Source organism: Thamnophis elegans, chromosome 3, assembly GCF_009769535.1.
Source record: "Thamnophis elegans isolate rThaEle1 chromosome 3, rThaEle1.pri, whole genome shotgun sequence".
Taxonomy (NCBI): domain Eukaryota; kingdom Metazoa; phylum Chordata; class Lepidosauria; order Squamata; family Colubridae; genus Thamnophis; species Thamnophis elegans.
In genome coordinates, this window is record NC_045543.1 from 27320245 (window position 1) to 27344098 (window position 23854).

General features: G+C 38.0%; 1 protein-coding gene across 5 annotated transcripts in view; it reads left to right on the forward strand.

Annotated features, from left to right (window-relative positions):
* SERTAD2 (SERTA domain containing 2) overlaps window positions 1-22311 on the forward strand; it is a 140139-nt gene extending 117828 nt beyond the window's left edge. For 4 of the 5 annotated variants that reach the window (XM_032212928.1, XM_032212929.1, XM_032212927.1 and 1 more), the window contains exon 2: window positions 16713-22311. In XM_032212928.1, the coding sequence (XP_032068819.1) occupies window positions 16717-17676 (960 nt within the window). In that variant the 5' untranslated portion in view covers window positions 16713-16716 and the 3' untranslated portion in view covers window positions 17677-22311. Of the gene's footprint in view, window positions 1-6948; window positions 7016-16712 lie in introns of those variants that run through there. The other variant, XM_032212930.1, reaches the window with a different exon arrangement.
* The last annotated feature ends 1543 nt before the right edge of the window (window positions 22312-23854 follow it).

Below are 23854 nucleotides of genomic sequence, written 5' to 3' on the forward strand. Positions count from 1 at the left end.
CTCCAAAGGATATATTTAGTGAAGGGCTTTCCCGCTTTATTTGACATAGTCCTGTCAACCTACTGCAATTTGTCAAAACCATTAAACAAGCATCTCTTATTGGAGGTGAAAGGAGGGTTACCATGAACAAACAGGCAACACTACAGATTACACCTTCCTGCAAAATCTTAGTAAGCCACATCTTGGCCTACGTAGATTGTAGCTTCTCCTATCCACCCCCCTTCTTTTAATGCAATAAAATCTTGTTGGGGACACCAGAGAGAAGAAAACATGCTTGGTATTGTTTTATTGCAAGAGCTTTGAGTCTAGGCTCATCAACTCTGGAGAAAGTAATGTGGTATTCCTCCTCTCTCTCTCCCCCCCCCCCCAATTGGCCAGCTTTGCAGTGCAATGTCTGATCATTAATAAACAGCAAGCACTCACTTCGCCCTCTGGGCCTCAAATAGTACAGTGTGCAACAAGGGAGTGCGGGCAAGGCACGAGGATGGAAACAGTAGTATCAGATTACAGTTTCAAAATATAACTGGAGTGTGTTAGCTGGCTTACGCTATTGACTTGCCGCATAATTGTGTTGCTTATTTGTTGGAAAAGGCTTCCCTTTTTTCCCAATTAATATGGATGTTGTTATTAAGATGTTAGAACTCCTGGGTTGGCTTGTAGAAATCATGATAGTCACCTAGCAGTAGCATTATTATTGTTGTTATTATTGTCATTGTCTCTTAATCATTATTTCATTCAACATGAAACTCAGTCAACTAAACATATTATATGTTGTTGTTGTTATTATTATTTGAACTCGACCAACTCTGAACATGGTAGAAATCTAAGTGGAGTTTCTCTCAACTAAACAAGTTTAAATTAGCAAACTAAAAGAGCACTTGTACTTTAATTTAATCTGCATGGTTATATCTAATTCCTTCTTTGCATTTGAACTCAGGATGCAAGCGCGGTGATGTTCAATACATACAAGCAGAAACAAGTACGGTGCAAAAAAAAAAAAATACCATGTGGGTGCAAAGCTCAATCAATGAGGATTCAGAAGCAAGGCATTTTAAATGTCTTCACCTTGCAGTTCAATTAACATCCTTCTCCCCAATAAATTATATTGGTATTATCATCCTTGATTATTGTATTTAGAATGGGAATCAGCAACACAAGGCCCATGGGCATTATTTGGCCATAGCACCATTTGGTAGTTCTATTGACTTCTAAAAAGTTATTTTTTTAAAGAAACAAATGTGTTAAGATGCCCCAAATTTTTGGCTTCTTGAATGAGATTTGATGAGAACTGGGCCATTTTAGTTTTATTTCCAGAGTAGTGACTCCGAATCAAGACATGATGCCCATCAGCTGAAAATGTTGTGATCCTTACTTTAGATATAATATCTTCAATGTGTTAGCTTTCCAGCTCCTTAAATTGGAAACCCAATTTCAGGTAAACCAAGTTTATTTTGGTGCTCAGTTTAAGACTTGTTTTAAAAGTCCTGGAAGTTGTGGCTTGATCGTGAGTAGAAGTGAGACTCTGTGTGATCTTCCCATAACAGAAGAGAGTCTATTTTGGCCTGCTCATCTCCTCCTTCTAGTGCAGCCCTTTGAGCAGCGTTTCAGCAGGTATAAAAGATCTGCAGGAAGAAGAAGAATCAGCACAATCTGTTTCCCCATCTTCTCCTTTGTGTCCTGTTAGTGAATTTGAGTCTTCAGTTACTGAGTATTCCTGATTTTTCACAACAGTAAATAACTCTTGACAAGTCTGTAGCTCATATACATTTACTGGCCAGTCCTCAAAAGGCTTCTGAAAGCAATATTTGTGAATTGAATTTCGCCAGCATGAAGTATTCTTTAGGGATTATAAACTTGCTCTCTGTCGTTGTGTGCGATCTAGCTTCAGTTGGATTAACCTCTGACTCCACCCATCATCCATACTGAAGAAAATGAGGAAAATCAGCTTGTTTTAAAAATATAAAGCAGCAGATTCTCCAATGGGTAGTTTTTGGCAGCATCAAAATCTTTGTAGTGAGGATCCTTTGTATAAAGGGGATTCTGCAAGCTTTGGCTCCCTGCCTCTCAGTTTAGCTATTTCGTTAAACTGAAAAAGGGCTAATTTTGTCATTCAGAAAAACATAAGCTTGATAAACAATGCAATTTCTCACAGTTCTTGAGAGGGATTTAGGAGGGGATTATGTAGAAAATTAAATATTTGACACACTAAAATACTAAAAACATTAAAATATCTAATTTGAAATATACTCAATAGCTCATGTATAGGGCCAGTTTTATATGATTGATTGCCTAATGATAACTCAGCAGTCCCTGAACACCTTTAAATCTATGGGTTTTTTATAACCTTTGTGTCAAATATCCTTCTGTTCTTGAAGGTACTGTATATGCACATGTGGTCAAATATACATTTTATTTCTGGACTGCATTATTTTTTCCTACTCTATACTCCTATCAAGTTGTCAGGGCAGCTTTTTAAAAACCAACATCTAATAAATTAAAATATGAGCATAATGAAGAAGCAATCCAAGTCCCCAAAAAGATGAAGAAATCAAGAGAAAATTTAAACTTTGGCAAAACAAACTAATGCTGAAATGACATAAAAGTGAGTATAAATAGAATGATATTTTTTTAAAAAGGTATCATGGCTGAAGCTAACAGCCATGAATCTTAGTAACAATTTAGTTATTGAGCCTAAGAGTGTCGGGTTATTGGTCCACTAAAGAGGAGTCCTCTATATGATCTCTGAATGATTAAAAAAAATGAAGATTGTGATTGCATGTGAGTACTAGGCCCTTTTTATTTGTGTTACAAACATGACACATGTAAAAGGGGGATAGGACTTTAATCACATAGTTACAGTCCCTATCTCAACTTTATGGGACAACATATACCATGGACATCTTTGGTGAGTACTCTTGTTGAGCTACTGGGATAATATGAATTGGCATTACAATATAGCAGTTACCATAATTGCAATTTGCAATAATTACCAATTTTTATCTCTCTTCATTATAGTAGTCTACGGGGATATTATTAGAATATGAATAACTTAGACAAAATGCTATTTATCTCTGGGATGTTTTATATAGGGATGTAGCCAACATCTTCATTAGATGTAGAATCAATGGTCCTCTAAAAGCAATGTAGGCTTCCATGAGAAGAATAAGTCAAGGACCTTATATAGAAGAAATAGTCTAGTGTAGGAGAATAGTATTACTTCAGGCCATTAGACAATGGTATCTCTGCGCAGAGCATCAAAATAGATGTGATGACGCCCAGGCAAGTGGGCGGAGGCTGCTACCAAGTGTGCCTGAAAGGTAAGTAGAACAGGGGGGGGGAGATTCGCTGTGCCATATGATTTAGATTAGCTACAAAGCCTGCTTTCTAGCTAATATACAATTAGCTAATACAATACAATACAGTAGCAGAGTTGGAAGGGACCTTGGAGGTCTTCTAGTCCAACCCCCTGCCTAGGCAGGAAACCCTATACCATTTCAGACGAATGGCTATCCAACATCATCTTAAAGACTTCCAGTGTTCGGGCATTCGCAATTATAAATCGTGTGTCACAGCTGATCATTGAAAATATTGGTTCGCCTGAGCTGGTAGCATTTTTTTTACTACCAGTTCGGTGAACCGGTCCAAACTGGTAGTATTTCACCCCTGGAACAGTAATACAATTTCTCTGCATACTCCACCCCACTGGAATGAATAATTTCACGGAGCAAAAATGGAACTTGGTCTATGTTCTGCTGGCAAACATGTTTCCTGCCTGAAAGTCTACAGATAGCTCTTTTCTGTTTATTTTGTCCTCAGATGGCAACTATGTCTGGCAAATAGTGGGTTTCTGACTCACCTCACTGTCATCTCAAGATTAGTGATCATGTCCTCTGAGATTGCTACTGAGAAGGCATATCCAGGAATAAATATACTTTGGGGAGAAATCTACACATGGTCAGATATGTTAAATGTTGCAGAGTATGCATTTGGAAATTCATTCTCATTTGGTCTCCGTAGGATACAGCTTAAAGCAAACAAAACTTGGCAAACCCAACTGGTAAGACAGTACACTGATGGAGTTTTGTACAACTAAGGGCCTTGCGAAGGTTGAGCTCCCAGATTTTTTTTTTCTTTTTTGCAGCACTTCAAAAAAATTTATCACAGTTTAGGTGCAGCAGACTATAGTACCAAGCTGTTAACATGCCAGCTTTCTGTGAAGCCCTTTATACTAACAGATTCAGTTTATTGTTAGTGCAATCCACAAAATAAATATTGTTTGTGAGCTTAACCTTATAACTTTTAATACTAAGAAATGAAGCAAAAACATAAGTTTATTCCAACTTTCACTGCCTGGGCAGGGATACTGCTTCTTTATTTTACTGCTGCTGTTTTTTAAAGTCCTCAATTGTCTTGCTGCCTCTTCTTATTTGAATAGAATTAATCTTTCTACTGAAGCTTGTCTATTATTTCAATATTATATAGTTAATAATCACTGTCCCCCAAACCCTCTTTAGTTAGGTGGGGGCTTAGAACTGGCATAATACTCTTGGTTTCCTTTGAGACAATAGTTTTCTATCTCTCGGGTTTCAGGACAGTCTAGTTGAATTCTAAAACTGCTATTCGCAAACACAAATAAAGGGGCCAGACATTTTCAGCTGGTACCAGCCAGTTCTGGTAGTTAGGTCCATTTTAGAAAGTACAGATAGTCCTCGACTTACAACAGGTCATTTAATGACCATTCAAAGTTACACGGCACTGAACAGTTTTCACACTTACATCCATTGCAGCATCCCCATGGTCACGTGATCAAAATTCAGACACTTGGGAACTGACTCATATTTATGGTGGTTGCAGTGTCCCAGAGTCATGTGATTACCTTTTGCAAGCTTCTGACAAGCAAAGTCAATGGAGAAAGCAGATTCGCTTAAGTACTATGTTACTAACTTAACAACTACCATGATTTCACTTAACAACTGAGGAAAAAAGGTTGTAAAATGGAGCAAAAGTCACTTAACAAGTGTGTCACCCACAGAGATTTTGAGCTCAATTGTTAATGTAAGTCAAGGACAACCTATACATCCTATATTGTAGTCAGCTGTGTTCAATGTGAGGGCCATAGGAACATACGACAACTTCTGCTGGATTTGTTCACCATTCTGCATCATCCTAACCAACCAACCATATGCCTTCAGGAAGCTCACCCGCATAAAGAGAAAAGTAATGTGGGTAGTCCTCAACTTACGACCACAGTTGAGCCAAAAATGTCTGTTGGCAAGCAAGAGTGAAGTTTGCCCTATTTTACAATCGTTCTTGCCACAGTTGTTAAGTGAATCACTGCAGTTGTTAAGTTAGTAACATGGTTGGTAAGTGAATTTGGCTTTCCATTGATTTTGCTTGTCAGAGAAGTTTGTAAAAGGTGATCATGTGTCCCTGGATCAGTGCTGCTGTCAAATATGAACCACTTGTCAGTCATGTGACCACAGGAATACTGTAAGGATCATAAATGTGAAAAATGGTCATTAGTCACTTTTCTCAATGCCATTGTAACTTCAAATGGTCACTAATCGAATGGTTGTAAGTCAAGGACTATCTGTGTCCCCCCCCCCACTTTTGCTCTTTAACTGCTGATATTCAAGGCAATTCTGCCTGTGATTCCAGAACCAGCAAAAATAGTAATCATTGATTGCTCCATGAATTTGTTCTGTCCCCTTTCAAAACTAAAGAGGTAGCGACTTTGGACCAGTTAATCTTTCTCAATCCAACCCTCCTCACAAGGCTGTTGCGGGGAAAATAGGAGGAGGAAAGCTGTTTTCCAGCTTGAGTTACTTATAAAGTAATAAGGGCAGGATAAAAATATGACAGGGGCGCGGTGGCTCAGTGGCTAAGACACTGAGCTTGTCAATCAGAAAGTTTGGCAATTCGGTGGTTTGAATCCCTAGCGCTGCGTAAGGGAGTGAGCTCCCGTTACTTGTCTCGGCTTCTGCCAACCTAGCAGTTCGAAAGCATGTAAAAATGCAAGTAGAAAAAATAGGGACCACCTTTGGTGGGAAGGTAACAGCGTTCCATGCGCCTTTGGCGTTTAGTCCTGCTGGCCACATGATCACGGAGACGTCCTTGGACAGTGCTTGCTCTTCGGCTTTGAAACGGAGATGAGCACCGCCCCCTAGAGTCAGGAACGACTAGCACATATATGCAAGGGGAACCTTTACCTTTAAAAGTATGATAGGAGAGAGAGAGATGCTGCGCTTTCTTGCCTTTATCAGTCTGAATCTCCCCACAGTCGGTTTTAAGAGATGACCTAAATTCCCCAGGTATGCCAATAGAAAATGTGATTTGGATGAACTAATTCTACTTTATTTCAAGGCTCTACATTAATACAATCTTGCAACTTTGAATCTCCTATTCGAGCTCCTTTACAGCTGAGAAGTCAGGGAAGCTTCTTCTCTGCCCATTATGCAACTGCAGGCTATGTGCCCTTATCTGACCTTTCCCCAGGCAGTATCTATCTCTTCGCCATGTTTCTCAAAGTCAGTCTTCACATACCATTATATTCTCACATCGAGAGAAAGAGAAAGCTTCTTTTTGTTGAGTTTATTTACTCTTCATGATTTTATGTAGTCCAACTTGTTTCCTGTTTTCTGACACAGTTCTTTCCTTTAAAAAGAAAAAAGAAAAAGAAATCCAGGGTACTGTAGTGTTTCTTTTAATCATGTGAATTTTTCTGGGGTTTCCCCCCTCTTTTACATCTTTTGAGTTCTAATACCTGTTTCCAGTGATGGTTAAAATAAGGCAGTATTTCTGTTTACAGTCCTATATTCACTTAACCCAGGTTTAGATCCCATTTAATTTAATGGGATTTATTTCTAGATAGACATATAAAGACTGCAAACAAAGTGTTTGAGGGGGGCAAATACTAGTTTTAATACTTATTTTATTATTTTTGACTTCTTCCTAGTTGGCTGCAAACTAAAGTCTACTTCAGCTAGTGCCTCAAGGTGTATTGCAAACTGAATAGGTATGCTTTGGTGTTTAACTGAGATTTAATTGCTTTGTTTATAGAAATTTAAAATTGCTATGTTTTTTCATTAGAATTAGGACCATCCTTTTTGAAGTATCTGAAGATACCAGTTAAGAAATAACAGGACAAGTTGTTGCTTCTAAACTATAGATTCTATAAAATCCCACTTTAAGATATTTTTTTCTCTTTTTTCTAAGTGGATTTCTGTCTTTAAAAAAAAAATAGTGAAATATTCTACCTGAGAATTTAATCTGACCGCATTTGATATATATATATATATATATATATATATATATATATAAAGCATTTTAATGACCATTGTGCATTTTCAAAATCTCTCACTAAACTTGATAGGGTGGTTTGTATCTTTAACTGTATGGAACTTTAATGGGATAAATTCATCAATATAATGTTTTCTGGAATTACTTCCAAAATGGGAAACACAGAAAGTCAAGCTAGGAAAACTAGCACATTAGAAAATAATAGTTCAAGATAGAAAAACCGGGCTGTTTAATTGAAATTGATCCAATGTTAGAAGTGAAACTCCCATCAAATAAAAAAAAAAAGCCACCCAAACTGGCTTGGGTGTCCTGTGAATGTGCTCAGGATCAGAAATCAAACTAACCAGAACTGTAGTAACTTGTTTTCCCCGGTTCACTAAAGAGAAAGAACTGGCCTATCAGCCTTGCAAGAAGGCAGAAAGCCTGGAGGAAGGAGTTGGTGTAAAATTGTTTTCCCTTTTCTGAGAATAGAAACAGAAAGCAGAGACAGCAACCCAGTCAGCTAATAGTTTGTTTTTCAGAGGGCAAATCCAGAGAAAGGAAAGAAGAGTCCTGTAGAAATGTTGCAATAAAAAAGAAGCAGGAAGTCAGAAGGTTGAAAATATTTGTGCCCATTCCTGCTCAGCCAGTCAAGGAGAAGATGGCAGGAATGTGATGAATGAATCACAGAAAGCAGTTCATATGGCCTCATAGGTATAAAGGTGGGGCATTAAAAAAGAAACCGGCAAAATATTCAGCTTTTCCTTGCTGGAGACATCAGAATTGAATTCTGGGCCACGTGGCTCAGGTAGGATGGACCACTTTATATTTTACTTTAAATCCCCCAAAATGGAGAATCTACAAATATTTTGTTTGCAGCAAAATTTGGGAAATCCTTAGCACAATTTAATATTTTGCTATACCTGGTAAGATCCTTCAGCAGATTGAATCACTGCTCCCCACATGCCATATCTGAATTTTGTAAAGTAAGGAAGCAACCCAGCTCTGTTGCTTCCTCAGAGTTGCTAAAATATGACTTAGCTTGCTGGGAAAGTCAGGCCATTAACTGCATCTTTTGGCTTCCTCTGTGAAATATTTCTTGCTGACATTTGATGGTACTAGCGTACCCTCCTTTCCAACTGGAATAAGACAAAAATGTATTTAATTGTTGGAAGGTTTTTTTGTGGCTTTTCAATCCTATTTCTTCTCTGTCAAGATCTTGAATTAATAGGGAATTTCTTGTGCAATTGTGTTCAGAAATGGACCACCTATTCTGAATTTCGCTTCACTGCAAAAGAAACATTTTTTTTTTAAAAAAGTCTCTTTGGTGTAAACGTTTCCGTCTAACGTTAAAAATCAGCTTTTCATGGAGTGCAGTATTTATCAATATTTACTTTTCCTCCATAAATAATTTTGGAGCATCATGAGATTATGCTGCATTTCTTTTTCTACAGTACACTCCTTTATTATAATGTACTATGACTTTACTCAAGACTAGCTCATTTTTTTTTTATTTTTAGCAAATTTCATTTAAAGTTTGTAATGGTTCTGCTTCATGGAGCACATTCTTCTTCATTTTCTTCTTTCACCGCCCTCTATGTGTATCTCAAATTAACCCTGTAATATTTGGAAGGGAGATCAACAGTTGGCTGCACCTGATAATCTCACCTGGGCTTGGAATCTAATGAGGATCAGACCTGGCTAGTTCTTGAATAGGAGACTACCAGAATTCCAGGAATATACATTGGGAAGTTTAAAATAAAACACCACACATTTTCTTGCCAAGAAAACTACTGTATATTAACAGTAGTAGTCGCTCTGGAGACATGCCACAGGGAGAGGAAGGAACAGTTGCCCTGTGTGACAATAGGAATAACACAAACTTCGATGAAAGAACTTTTAACAAACTTAAATGGAGTGACAGTTTTAAAACCAGGATATGATTACCGGATAGGAAACAGAAGTTCTGCTGTTCAAAGAAAAAAGAAGTCGAGAAATCCCTTAAGATAGGCCCTAAGTTTGAGATTTGGGGAAGTTCTTTGGATACCTGCCATTGAAAAGGAATTTAAAGGAATTTTGGCTAAAAGATAATTAGACATGCTTTGACTAATTTCCCAAAAGGGCCTTTTACAGAGGGGACAATTCAGAGGAGTATTAATTAAGATTTCCCTGTTCAGTGTGTTTTCTGGATACCTCCATATCTTATTTCTATATAATTCTATAAGTGATATTTGAAGGTGCAGTTACTGTAATTGTATGTATGTCAGGAGCATAGTGCTTTTTTATTCTGTTTGTCTCAGTTGTGATAAAGGAATAATTTTCAGCAGGATATATTTTTATTTTAATAAAAAAACAGATAGTTGAAAGCAAACAGTCTTGTAAATTAGAAGTGCATGATTTCCTTCCACCAAAATTTCCAGAGAAAGAAAGGAGGGAGAGGAATATAATAACTCTTTAACTATCAAGTACTGCACTTTTTATGTCCTATTTAAAAGCCAGCTCAGTTAAAAATTAGGGCGAAGCTGCCATTATAAAGCTACCTGCATTGGATGGCAATTCCTGTGGCGTTAGAGCAGGTGTGTCAAACTCTATTTCGTTGAGGGCTGCATCAGGGTTGTGTTTGACCTCAGGGGGGCAGAGTGGGCATGGCCAGATCAACATCACTCGTGTCGCCGCCTGTGGGGGTGCTCTGGCAGAGAAAATGAGCTCCTGAGCTCCATTTTCTCCTCAATGGCCTCTTACAATCCTCTGCTTGCGAAAATGGAGCTCGGAAGGGCCACACACTATCCTTCTGAGCTCCGTTTTCACTGGCAGAGGCATCGTGGGCCAGTCCTTTGCTGTTTCCAGGGCAGTCCTGGGGACCAGATCTAAGCACCCCAAGGGCCAGATCCGGGCCATGGGTCTTGAGTATGACACCTCTGCATTAGTGTATCTAATTCAATGGCTATGTAGAAATTGTTTAGTTTTGTAAAACATTTGTTTCTCTAATGATGAAACCAATTTCTACATAATCTATTAAATGTTAAAAAGCAAAGCAATAGCTAAGATAAACTCCCAGAAAACTGCCTCCAGTCTATTCAACTGATCCATGCTGCGGCTCTTAAAATGCTTCATGGGGATTTGCAGCTGTTGTATGAGGAGATTCTGTAAGAAAAGCTAGTGGTCCCCAGAATTTCGGAAGCGACTTTTTTTGTGAGAGAATGTGGGAGTGAGAAGTCACTCCCTTAACCTTCCACCAGAATATATATTCAGTGTCATTCCCAATATTATGTGGTGGTGTAATGTTCGTTCTGTACCATTGTCAAGAAATGCAAGTTGTTGTCGACAAGCATTTGCATTCACATCAGAATGTTCTAAAAATTTTTCTCCCAGCATACCCAGTTTTCACCCCAATACAAAATAACAAGGATCAGGGTCATTTCTTAGCGTCTGTGTGCTTTGTGTTTTTTGCTGTCAGTACACCCATTTGAAGCCAAAGCAAGAAGTGTGCCATTGGGGGAAGGGAGCATCTCTTGCTATTAGAACAAGGAAGGAAGGAATAAATCATACATTAGAGGCCACTGTTAAATCTGCCACATTTTGATTCACCATAAAGGCAGGAAAGAAGTGAGGGTTTTTTTTAAGGCACATTCCATTACATCATGGAGTTTTCAAATTGTTTTTGCATTAATCCTCAAGATTTCTTTTTTGTGCTAAATGGGAAAGATGTAAACTTCATTCTAATGTGTGATAAATATGTTCTCATGAAGTTAGTAAACCTAATAGTGTTGCAGTTTTCTTATTCTTAATATAGTCCACAGCAACCTTTTCCTTCCTGTAGATAATTTCTCTGAAGATTTATAATTTTTGTGGTTTTGTGAATTAATTGTAGTAGAATTTGAAAAGCAGTACTAATTGCATCTAAAGCAGTGGACATGAGCCCACTGCTGCATGCCACAATAATGTATGGCATAATAAATTTGTTGATTTTTTGGATGCACAGTGCCCTTTGTTTCTCCTAATTAGAAAATACTTAAGGTTGTATATCTTTTAAGAATAAAAGGCCACAGTAATGATTTTTCATACATTAAGTTTTTAATTGTGATGTAGTTGCTGTAGTCTGAACTTTTTAATTCTTCTCTTGACTTTCCTGACCAAGGATCTGTATATAAGCCAGTCAACTCCATGAAGTGGCTCATATGCCATTATAAATATGTATATCTTTAGTTCAAGTTGTTACAAGAGAAGACTTCATAGTATTTTTGATACAGTGTTCTTATCTACATATGTATTTTCCAAAGATGTTATTCCTTTATTTAAAACATCTATCTTTATATCTGAGCATTTCTCCCTCTCCATGTTTCTGCCTCAGGAAAGTTTAAACAAACCAACAAGAACAGTTGCAAAATTGAGAATAAACCCATTTCCTCCTCAGGTAGTACATTAGCATATACAGGAATAGGTTGGCACATTCAGGATTAAGATTCATTTATTCAATTTTGGAATTACTGACATTTAATGAAGTAAGTAAAGCCATGTGATCTTTGTGTACTCTTGCTTGGATACTGACATAAAAGGCAAAAAGATGCACACATAGGAACCTCATGTGATGTCCATAAAGAATGAAGTTGGTCGTATGTAATGTGCCAGAAAGATACATCCAGGTTTCTCTCCCAGTTCTGTATAGAATCTTGCACTTCAGCTGCATTTTTTACTTTCTGACCTATACATACTTTAGCCAAAGTTTAGATGCCACACACACATTGTTTCCCCTCTCCCCAAATAAATTGTGCCTCCTTTTTATGACTGTCTCACTGAACGTTTCCTTGAGTTGCCTTCTCAGGACTCTTACGTATTAGTCACTGAGCACTATGCTATACTGGTTCTCATGATCTTCTGATGGCCTTAGAGTGACAAGCCCTTTCCCCTCCACAAGTTATTTTTCAGCCCCCCACCCCGATGTTGTCTCTATCTTGCTATTGACTTCATTCTCCAAAAACTATCCTTGGGTATTAGAACAGACATTGGAGTCAGACCTTTTGTGTGCATTTAAAATAGGGAAATAGATGCCTTCTCCTCCTCTATCATCTCTCCTCGGATGGTTGATATGTGGTCCATATTCTACATCATAATTGTCAGATGTGGCTCTGCCTCACTGAGAAGTCTCGAGGGAGGACAGGAGAAAATCCTTACAGATAAACAACAATTAAGACCATAAATGCCCCCCAGAACCAGATTTTCCACAGGGATAAAAGAAAGGACCATCTCAGTGGTCATGACTGCATTACATAATTAATTGTCCCATGAGGTTGAATTGTTCCTCCTCCATGCTTTACTAGTTGATGGAAAAACAGTTTTAGTCTGACAGTCTGTCAGCTTACCAAATTCCATATCAATGTTTTTGCTAGTTAGCTGAGCCCATTTTTAAACTCATACTGTTATTTTTATGGCATCCTGACTAACTATGACCCTGTGAGGAGCCAGAGAGTAAATATAATAACACTTCTCCTCTTTTAAGAACAAGAAGTGCCCTTATTTTACAACATTCTTCTCTGGCTCAAGTGGATGTGATTGTGGGTCCAGCATCTTATCTTTACTCACTTCCATTCGCTCTTATAAATAGCATTTCTAATGCATGAGGGAAGACAACTTCATGCATTTTATTTTTTCTCCAGAAATGAATTCAAACTTTGCAAAAAGCGGTGGCAAAACAGCTCCAGCTTTAAAGCATGGTCCTGATGTTGAACATTAAGGAGACCAAACAAAGGAAGCAGTAGCTGAATACATTGGGGAAGAGAAGAAAGCATTTTATTATTATTGAAATTGCGGCTCATTCTGTGACCTAAATAAGTATTTGATTAAGTTTGGGTAATCTATAACTGACACTATTTTTATTTCTAGAAATATTAAGAACATTGTATGAATATTATGTTGTATACATTTGCTTAAATGATAGTTAGAATCTTGAGAACTTTTTTTTTTCATATTCCATAAGAGCAGTAAAATCTGTTCTATACCTAGAACCTCTGTCTGTGTTGGCCCAGATATTTGGTATGGACGTTATTTTTCATTTGTTGCTTCAATTGCATTGATTCAGCTTTTTGCATGCTTAATTTATAAATTTCTTTGTGAAGAGTTTTTAATTGAAAAGAAGCCTATAGATAGTTCTCAACAAAGTTAATAAGTCAATGCTAAAAATATTACAGTTAACATCCTTGTTATTTTCCCTCTACTTGCAATATACGTTTTGTATTTCTTATATGCTATCAGGTTAGCATTTTCATAATTATTTTCATTTCTATTCTACATGTGGTGTGTGCAGTTGAAGGAATGCTTTGTGCGTGCTTGTATTTTCTGCTTTGGAATAATTCCAGAGAGAACTTTTACAGCTGCAATTCCAAGGTTGAGGTACCTTATTCAGTTGAGATAGTTTAAAAAACTTCACAGCCCTGGGTTCTAGCTGTGATAGTTGGAGCTTAAGAAACATTCCACCACATATAAAGCAGGCAGCTGTATTTGAAATGGGAAAGCAACTCAGGGTTCAGCTAGGCGGGTAGCCAAATAATTCAGAATCATGCGTATTGTCATGTTATATACCTTTTAAAAAGAATGAAAAAGAATGTCTATAGCACAGGGTTGAACTTTTGAGTCCTTGATGCTTTCTGGGTTTGATTGCGTTCATACAGGTGTCATTACCTGGCTAGATAACATTGTCACTGATAGCATTTTTGAGGTGGATCACTTGGGTAGTGTGGGTGGTTTTATGATAGACTTGTCTTTCTAATTTGCCACCATTTCCTCCGCTGATGAGGATATCCAGGAAGGATAGTCTGGTGTTGGTGTTTTCTTTTGCCCATCTTCTCCCTTCTTTCTTTTCTAGCTTGCTTTCTCCAGCCAATCATAAAATCTTCCCCATGTCATGAAGTATTCCGATTCCTCTTTATCCTTTATTTTCATTGTCAACCTATTCATCTCTGCACAATCTAATATCTTTTTTATTATCTCTTCGTCTGTTGGTAGCTTACAGCTTTCCTCTGTAAACTTTTAAGAAGCTGCAACATAGTCCCCCTTTTGTGGGCTACCTACAAAAGAACATGAAGAATCTAAAATCCCCAAGAAACTCCTAGTGTTATAACCTGCATGTCCACTGATATTTAGAATTAATTCAGTGATGGGTGTTCACCTGGATTGTTTTTGAGGTCCTGTTGTTTCAGAGTGCATCCTTGCCAGTTTCCCCAGTAGTTCACTTCCTAAGTCATGGGCCAGGAGTGGGGCATAGGGACTCTTTCGATATCATGGGACAGTGGCAGTTTTTTAGCAGAACCAGGCTAGAAAAAGAAACCCCATTCCATAATCATCACAGAAAAGCTCCAGCTGTCTTAATAGAAACCAGGTTCAGTCCAGCATTCTCTCTGTAACTCTCAGAGCTGGAAAATTCCTCCACTTTATATGAGCAATTTGTTAAAGACTGATGGGCGGACTACAGAATGGGCCAGCCCTGGAACCTTCAGGGCTATTTTACATTCACACTGTAGCTGGCTCTGACATGTGGCCATAATGTGAAAGGCATTTCCTGCTCTTGCTCTCGTGTGACATTCAAGAAAACCACCAATTTCAGATGGACTCTCATATTTCGATTTGCATTTGAAGATTTGAATTTCTTGAGCATTTTCTGCTCTTGTGAGGGTCACAAGGAGTGTGGTTTTTTTAATTAGGTAAAGGTAAAGGTTCCCCTCGCACTATGTGCTAGTCATTCCTGACTCCAGGGGGCGGTGCTCATCTCCGTTTCAAAGCCAAAAGCCCAGCACTCTCAGAAGACGTCTCTGTGGTCATGTGGCCAGCATGACTAAACGCTGAAGGTGCACAGAATGCTGTTACCTTCCCACCAAAAGTGGTTCCTATTTTTTCTACTTGCATTTTTACATGCTTTCGAACTGCTAGGTTGGCAGAAGCTGGAACAAGTAACGGGAGCTCACTCCGTTACACCATGCTAGGGATTTGAACCATCAAACTGCCAACCTTTCTGATCGATAAGTTCAGCATCTTAGCTACTGAGCCACTGTGTCCCTTTGGTTTATAATTAGCAATTATTTATTAATAAATAATGTATTAATAATTATTTATTAATGTAGCAACATCACTAACTGATTCAATAGTTGGAGTGCCATTGTATTAGAGTCATAGTGGCACAGTGATTAAAATGCAGTATTGCAGGCTAATTCAACTCATTGGAGCTCAGGCGTTTGATCCTCACAGCTCAAGGCTAACTCAGCCTTCCACCCTTCCAGATTGTTGGGGATAATAGGCTGATTGGGGCCCAGATTGTTGGGGACAATAGGCTGATTCTGTAAACCTTTTAGAGAGAGCTGTAAAGCACTGTAAAGTGGTATATAAGTCTATTGTTATTGCCATTATATTTAGGGACTTCCTGGACGGATGGGTGTGTCTTTTCTATTCCTTTGAGGTAATTTATCGGGGAGAGGAAGGATGTAGTACTAAGGAAGGAGAGGCTAAAGCAAATGGCAGAGAAGGAGCCCTAAAGCTATAAGTAGCCCTTGAAAATATTGATTGTCACCTTCAAAATGTGTTGCTAAATAGATGTTTTAATGTTCAATATTATTTAATTTAAAGAGAACAATTATTAACTGGGTTAGGAAGTAATCTTCATGGGAAACCAAGTCTACTTTTGGCTCTATCTGTGGTTTTGAAGTGCAGCTTTCAATACATCTTTCAAAAGCCAAGTATAGGCTGTAATCTAAATTAATAAAATAATGAATCTTTATACTAAAGCCATTTTGTTTTTCTTTGACCTCCTGTTTACACCTTCTTCTCTACATGCCTCTCATATATTTCTTGCTGCTTGGCAGGCTTTCAGGAAAAAGATCTACTGCTTTTGTTAAATTGCTTGGTGGCAAAAAGATCTGAAATGCAGTGGTGAGTTATCCATGTCTGGCCATGTGATGCTTTTTTATGTGCTATGAGTTAGAATAAGAATCTCTTGGATTCACATCCTGCTCTTTCTATTCCTGGTGAATTGGAATATGAAGTCTGAGATAAACAGTATGCAGGATTACTGTTACTCTGTTAATTACTTACTCTGATGCTTTTGCATCTATCTCTATCAACCAGTTTTTCTGAGATTATAGTCTTGGTTCAGTTTCTAGTTCACTATTAGGTTGCAATTGACAGGTTGATTAAATAGTTGGATGACTTTTTTTTGAAGGCAAGATAAATAGATTGACAATACTTGGGTTTGTTTTCTTTGTGTCTTCTTAAGATGATTGTGAGCCAGCTTCCTATATCTGTTCTCTCCAATAGGTTGGTACTACAGCTCACAGCGAAAAATATCTTAAACACATCACAAGGGCTTCAGGTTTGAATAGACTGAACTAGAGTGGCTACAATACCGATGGATTGTTCTATCCTAGTCAATATTTCTCTTCTTTTATTTTCAGATATATGTTGGGGAAAGGAGGAAAACGGAAATTTGATGAGCATGAAGATGGGCTGGAAGGCAAAGTGGTGTCTCCTACCGATGGTCCATCTAAGGTGTCTTACACCTTACAGCGCCAGACTATCTTCAACATTTCCCTTATGAAACTTTATAACCACAGGCCCTTAACAGAGCCGAGCCTGCAAAAGACTGTTTTAATTAACAACATGTTGAGGCGGATCCAAGAGGAGCTCAAACAGGAAGGCAGCTTGAGGCCTATGTTCCTCACCCCATCACAGCCTACAGATCCTCTTGGAGACAACTTTCGAGAAGCTCAGCCTGCCTTTAGCCATCTGGCCTCTCCGCCAGTCCACCCCACTGACTTAGCAAGCCCTACACCACTGGAGTCTTGCCTCACCCCTGCCTCTCTGCTTGAGGATGACACTTTTTGCACTTCCCAGACTATCTCATTAGATGGTCCTCCAAAATTACCACCTCCAACGATCCAACCAGTAAAGGACAGCTTCTCCTCAGCCTTGGATGAAATTGAGGAGCTCTGTCCAACACCTACCTCCGCTGAGGCAGTAGTAACTACAGCAGCAGCAGATACAACTGCACCAGATAACTCTAAGGAGAATTCCAGTGAATCCAGCATTCAAAAGCCTGAGGGTATACAGGAAAACAGAATGAGTGAGCCTAAACTCATGGACTCATTACCTGGCAATTTTGAGATCACAACTTCTACAGGTTTTCTTACAGACTTGACCCTGGATGATATTCTCTTTGCAGACATTGATACGTCTATGTATGATTTTGACCCTTGCACATCCTCTACAGGGGCTGCCTCAAAAATGGCTCCTGTCTCCGCAGATGACCTCCTCAAAACTCTGGCACCCTACAGTACCCAGCCAGTAACCCCCAATCAGCCTTTCAAAATGGACCTTACAGAACTGGATCACATTATGGAGGTGCTTGTTGGGTCATAAATCAATAGCAACTTTTTAAACGCACCAGTATAAATCCTTGGTAGTATTTTCACAAGGCCCCCCCTCTCCTTCCAAACCTACCAAGAAACACATAGACACACACATATATGCACGCACGCAAATACACACACCACTGTGCATGCGTCTTTGCTTGTCTTTTTTTTTTTTTAAGGATCATACTTGTTTTTGCTTCAAGCAGAGTTGGAGTGCCTTCATTCATGTATGACCACTTTTAATGTATTTCTGAAAGTGGTTCCTCAAGGGAGACCTGAAATCCTAATATAGGAAGAAAATGCATATTGTAAAACATAAATATGTTTGACAAAAAAATGTAAAAGCTAAGCACAAGGATTATGTTGGGAAAAAGCTGTAAATTGCATGTGCATATTTGTCTATTTTTTCTATAAGTTTTATTGCAAGAGGTTAAAATATTATTTAGATAATTGCAGTACCTTTTTGGCATTTTAGCACTGTCTAGGTTGACTTAGCAATCCAGCCTTTTTAGAGGTATTAATGATTCCTCTTTAAATGTTGCATTTACATGGCTCTTTAGAAACTGCTACCCAAATTTATTTTATATTTTGTATAGATTCTGCAATTTATGATATTGGGTTTTTTTCTTAGAAAAAAGGAAAAGAAACAAAACAAAATGCTGTTTGTACTCACATACACACAAAAAAGGAAATAGTTATTTTGGTAGGATTTGCTCACCCCATTCCTGCATATACCTTCTGATGTACAAGAACTGCTTGTAGTTTTATACAGACTTGTAGTGTTTTATATGCATATAATGGTGCAAAGAGAAGTTTGGATCAAATCAGTCTGCAGCTGGCCTCCCTGAATCCAGACACCATGCTTGAAGGAAAAGACCAAGGGCTCTTCCCTTAAAAGTTTCACAGATATTTACTCCCTGCTGCCTACTACTGTGATTAACAAAAACCTTAGAGCCATGTATATTCCAACACTGATGTCAAACAGTTGGCAAGAAATAGCTGTGAAACTTTATTCTGATGAAACTCCCTTGTTCTCCCTTCCCTCACTCCAAAAGGATCAAGAAATAAAAATATATTTCCTCAAACCAAGCTTTTTTAAAATGTGCAAAACAGATTCCATCCTTCGTCTGACAGAGTAGAGTGTCCTTAAGTCTGTTGAGCTCAACCTTCTCATATTTTACAGCTTTCCTGGTGAGAAAGTTGTGTTCCTGGAAATATATTTCTTTTCAGTAAGTGCAGTTGACAGAGTGCACAGTTGACAGAGTGCCCCCCGTTCAGATTCAAACAGTAGAAATGGGTGAGCTTTGGTATACTTTGCTCTGTCTTGAGGTATTACCATAGTAATGACATCTAGTTTTAGAGCGTCACAATTGAGACACTTGCCAGTTTTAAGGAGAAGCATGTTGTGTCTGTAGCAGATTATTTTGTTTAATTATTTTGGATTTTTATTTTGTTTAAAGCCTGAAAGTAAGTTGCATTGAAATCAGTGGAGATTCCTTCCAAGAAACTGAGTTTAGGAACAGGAGTGGAAAAAGGCCTTTTGTCTCTGTAACAGTATAATTCTAATGTAACCTTATTTCTTCTAATCATTCTTATGATGATTCTTGCCCTTTGCTTGGAACATTAATATTCTTATTCACTCTGTTGGCAAGTGCTGAAAAAAAAATCTAACTTCAGTATTACTGCAGTGAAATCATCTCTTATCAGCACTGGATGGACTCACTCAAGTATCCATTGCTCTTAAAACTGGAGCTAGTTGTGCTTTGAACACTTAGTATCTTTTGAGGGGGTTGGTTTCTTGATTCCACTCTGTTCCTTGCTTTATACTTTATATGGCCTGTTTGACAATGTATTGAAACTGCAATCTTCTATGCATGTTTCCTCCCCACTTAAGTCGTCTCATTTCTGCACCTGTTGCAATTTTTCTCTCTCTGTTCATTGTGATGTACATTTGTGTTAAAGAAAACTTGCAATGTTTTCATGCCTGTTGCCGAGATTGCTATGGCATATTAATTTTAAATGGTACTTAATTGAGTGCAAGTTACAAACTATACTGTTGATATGCATATGGCTTCTTTAGGAATAACGTTTATATTTATTTAAGAAAATTTAAATTATGTTTATGTAATTTGGCAATATTCAGTTGGTTCTGCTTACTTCTTGTCATGGATTTTTTGAAAATTGGGTCTTTTCTGCCTTTAAGATGGCAGTTTTATAAACTGGCACTTTAGAATGGGCCATATATATTTATTTAAAATGCATGTAATTTATTATATATAATGCACACACCACAACTTTTTCATTTGTGTCCAAACTATCTGGGTAATTAGAGTGCTGCATGCCTATACTAAATTTGCCATGCCAAATTATCAACTAAATTCTAATACATTAATCATATTTTGCTATCTTTTTTTGAAAAGTTTATTTCATTCAAATAACAATATAGTTATAATTTGAAGTTGCTCATCTTTATAAGCAAGCATATTTTCCCCAATTATCCTGTTGTGGGGAAGGAAAAAGAGAGCTGGCATATTCAAAAAATTTAATTAGAAGTCATTACAACTGATTTAGATTACAAAATGCCCTGAACAAGGATCTCTTCTCTTTTGTTAGTTTGGTAATCACTAGGAATATGGCTGATATTGTATAAAATAACACTGAATTGCAATTTCATTAGGAATTTGTGGATTTGAGAAGATTAGGTCTTTCAAATCTGGGCTGCAGAAATCCAAAATGCCACCAAATTGTAGCAAAAACACACACACACACATGCTTTCACCATTTGGTTGTCCAGATCTCTGCAGAACTAGCCAGATGTGGTAGAAAAGATGAAATAAGATAGTTACTGATGTGTTACTAGCCAACTGGGATAATCTTGGGTGCAGATATGTGCAATGCTAGAAAACACTCAATTTAGTTTTAATCAGAGTGGCAGCATCCCAAGCCTTTGCTGGAACAGTCTAGGTTTAGATTAAAATTAAAATATCAAGGAAAAAAAATAAACAAACAACATTGTCATTACCATTACCATTGTCAAAATCTGATTTTACACGTAATCCAGAAACAATACTTTCCTTTTTGGATGAGGTAATGGAGTACGTAAACAAGTACCACATGTTGGGCAGAAGTTCAAATTAATACCATTTTAGAGAGGAATAGTAGGTTTTCCAAATGCTAACCTTGCCCTAAAAACAAAGCCATTTGAAATGTTGAGCAGAAACCAGTCCTGATTGCAACATTCTCTGATGCAAATGAGTACGATTGTGGCAGATAGTGCATCCACCCCATAGAATTAGACACCCAAGTATGATGAGTGGCCTCACAGAAAAACCAATTTAAATATTTCTGTCTCTGTAATATAACCTCCTCCCTTAAAGGATTAGATTTTACCAGACTACAAATTCCTCTTTTCCACCCTCTCCAAATTCCATCTTGAATGCTGGGGACATTTTTGATGAGACAAAATGTGCAATGAAGTGACAAGAAGAGAGCAGAATTAAAAAGAGCTGTTTGAATTTGAAGTGATTTTTTTTCCATTTTGTTTTTCATAAGTTATTTATTCCATTTTATTTTTCTTTTGTAAATATATTTATTTTATTGTGAAGCTAACAACATCTGGATTGTAACATGTACAGAATGTATGGTAGGAATGTATTCTCTTGTAGGAATGTGAAATCTATACAAGAGGGAACTGAAAGTTAGATTTGGAGATTATTATCTGGGTTCTGTTCAGAATACATGTCATTCATCAGATCTCTCTCCCGTCTCTCCTGCTTTTCTCTACTGAGAGTCACTTTGATTCTGTAGGATGTGCAAAAAAAAAAGAATTATAAACTTGATTATACAAATCAAACTTTTGGTATCACTGGGTATTTCAAATGGGCCAGATACTAGTTCAAACAGCCAAATACAGCTTTGGTTTCAGTGAGACTTTGTTGTGTAAGGTCTACTCAGGAGTAAGTCCTGAGTTTAATTAAACTTACTCCTGAATAAGCATGTGCAGAATTTCAGTCTTAAAAGGCCTAAAATGATATATTCTCACTCTGGTACCTGGAACTGAATAAGGATGCAAGTTAGCCTGAAGTATATGTTTGCTGATGAATAAAGGAAGAGTGTTTAAGATTCCTCTTCCATCAAAGTTGCACAGAAGCAGCGTGCACCATATTATTCATCCTAGAGAGACTGGGCAGAGCAAGCTGGCTTCTTGCAATGGAAGATGATGTAAAGCAGTTTTCTGACTGAAAAGTTCAATTGCTTTGGCAACCTGAGCCATCACAATCACAGCAATCTGTGTGTTGTCCCCCCCCCCACTTGAGTTTCAGTTTGAGCTGCTAGTGCTTAAAACCGGGAAATTTTAAGGGGGAGAAGGGGGTGCCAAAATCAATTAACCAACCTAAGGTAAGGTTAGCCTTTACTTTACACATAAGTGTGCCTTTTCTTCTGCAGAGAGAGTGTAAAGTGGCATAACACAACCTATTTCAAAAATGCATATTTATACCTTGTCCCTCTATTGCTTCAGATGATTATGCATAAGTAGTTGTTTAAAGAGCACTGTTGAAAATTGTAGATCAAATATGATGAATGTACAGTGCACTATTGTGTATTGGATACACCTGTATCCAGTAGCATTTCCTGATGAGACTTCTCAGGAGAAAACAAAGCAATGCAGAAAACAATAGTGGGAGAAGGAAAGTGTGGAATTCCATGACAAAGTTGATTTAAGGAGATACCACATAGTAGGTGTAGTAAGCCATGCTGAAAGCTAACAGGCTTTGTGGAAGGCTTTCCTATTGGTTTCCAAGAGAGATCCTTGTTTCCATTTTTTAAGACATTTTCGTCAACAGAGAGGCAAATCTGATCATATAACCTCCAACCTTCCTAGGGAAGTGTTTTTAGACAAGCGTAAACAGACCTTAAGACCCTGGGCAAAATGCTACAGTTTGAAGCATTTTGTGAGGGGAGTCATTTTAGTGTCTTGGGTGGAGTGAAGAATATTTGATAGGCTGGATGAACTGTTGAGTCAAAGGCCCAGATTCACATCTCCCACCCTTCTTCAGAACATCAACTGTGCTGGGAAACAAGGTGGAGGTCCAGCCTGGGCTTGGCTCCAGAGAGCAGAGTCTAAGCAGGCAATGTTTAGGATTCTCGGACAGAATTGTGGGCACTTTGTAGATCATGCCAAGGAAAGTGCCCTGAAGTCCCTCTTCCTCCCAGTTACTTGCAAGAGAGAGACTTGCACATGGGAACTGTTGCCACCAACATTACTCTTCCTGCTAGTTGCTCTGCTTTACATTAAGAGACAGAATTAAGGCTGCTTTTTCAGAGAGGCCAGGATGAGAATAAATTGTACCATATGATTTCCCCCCCCCCCAAAAAAATTGTCTTGTGGAACCTGACCCGTGAATCTAAAGTTTACAGTTCGATACCAACCATGAGCAAATGGGCGTGCACCCTCCTAAAATGGCTCATTGGATCTAGAATGTGATTGTTAGAAAAAGAAAATCCAAGACCTTGCTTTTATTAATATGCTTATAATGTGTCTGAATTATTTTTTTGGGGGGGGGGTTCCACTCATTTTATAGTCTTTTTTTTTTCAATGTTAAAAATCATTCTAATGCTAACTTTGGGCTTTTTTTTTGTAAGTTAAAACCTTGCAGATGCTTAACATTGTAATAACACACAAGACTCTCTAAAGCAGTGGTTCCCAAACTTGGCAACTTTAAGACTTGTGGACTTCAACTCCCAGAATTCTCCAGCCAGCAGAGCTGGCTGGAGAATTCTGGGAGTTGAAGTCCACAAGTCTTACAGTTGCCAAGTTTGGGAACCACTGCTCTAAAGCAGAGATTTCAGGGGAGGGGGAAGAGAAAGATGTAAAAAGGAGGATATATTTGGTGCATGGTTGTTTTAAAACAAGGCTTGTTTTGTCCAAAACGCTGATATTTTCTCCCTCTGCCCCCATTCCTATCCCGCGACAGACCTTAGAGCTGTGCCTTTTCTATGCAATATTACAGACATATACATCTGAAACCAGATTACTGTATTCACTTGTAGGTATGGGCTGTAATAATAATAAAAATGGGCAAATTACATGGAAATGAGCAGTCTTACTTTTGTAGTTTTATATTATACAATAAACAGTTTAAAAAGAAGCCCATTTGTTTTGCTTCATTTTTTAATAGGAGTCC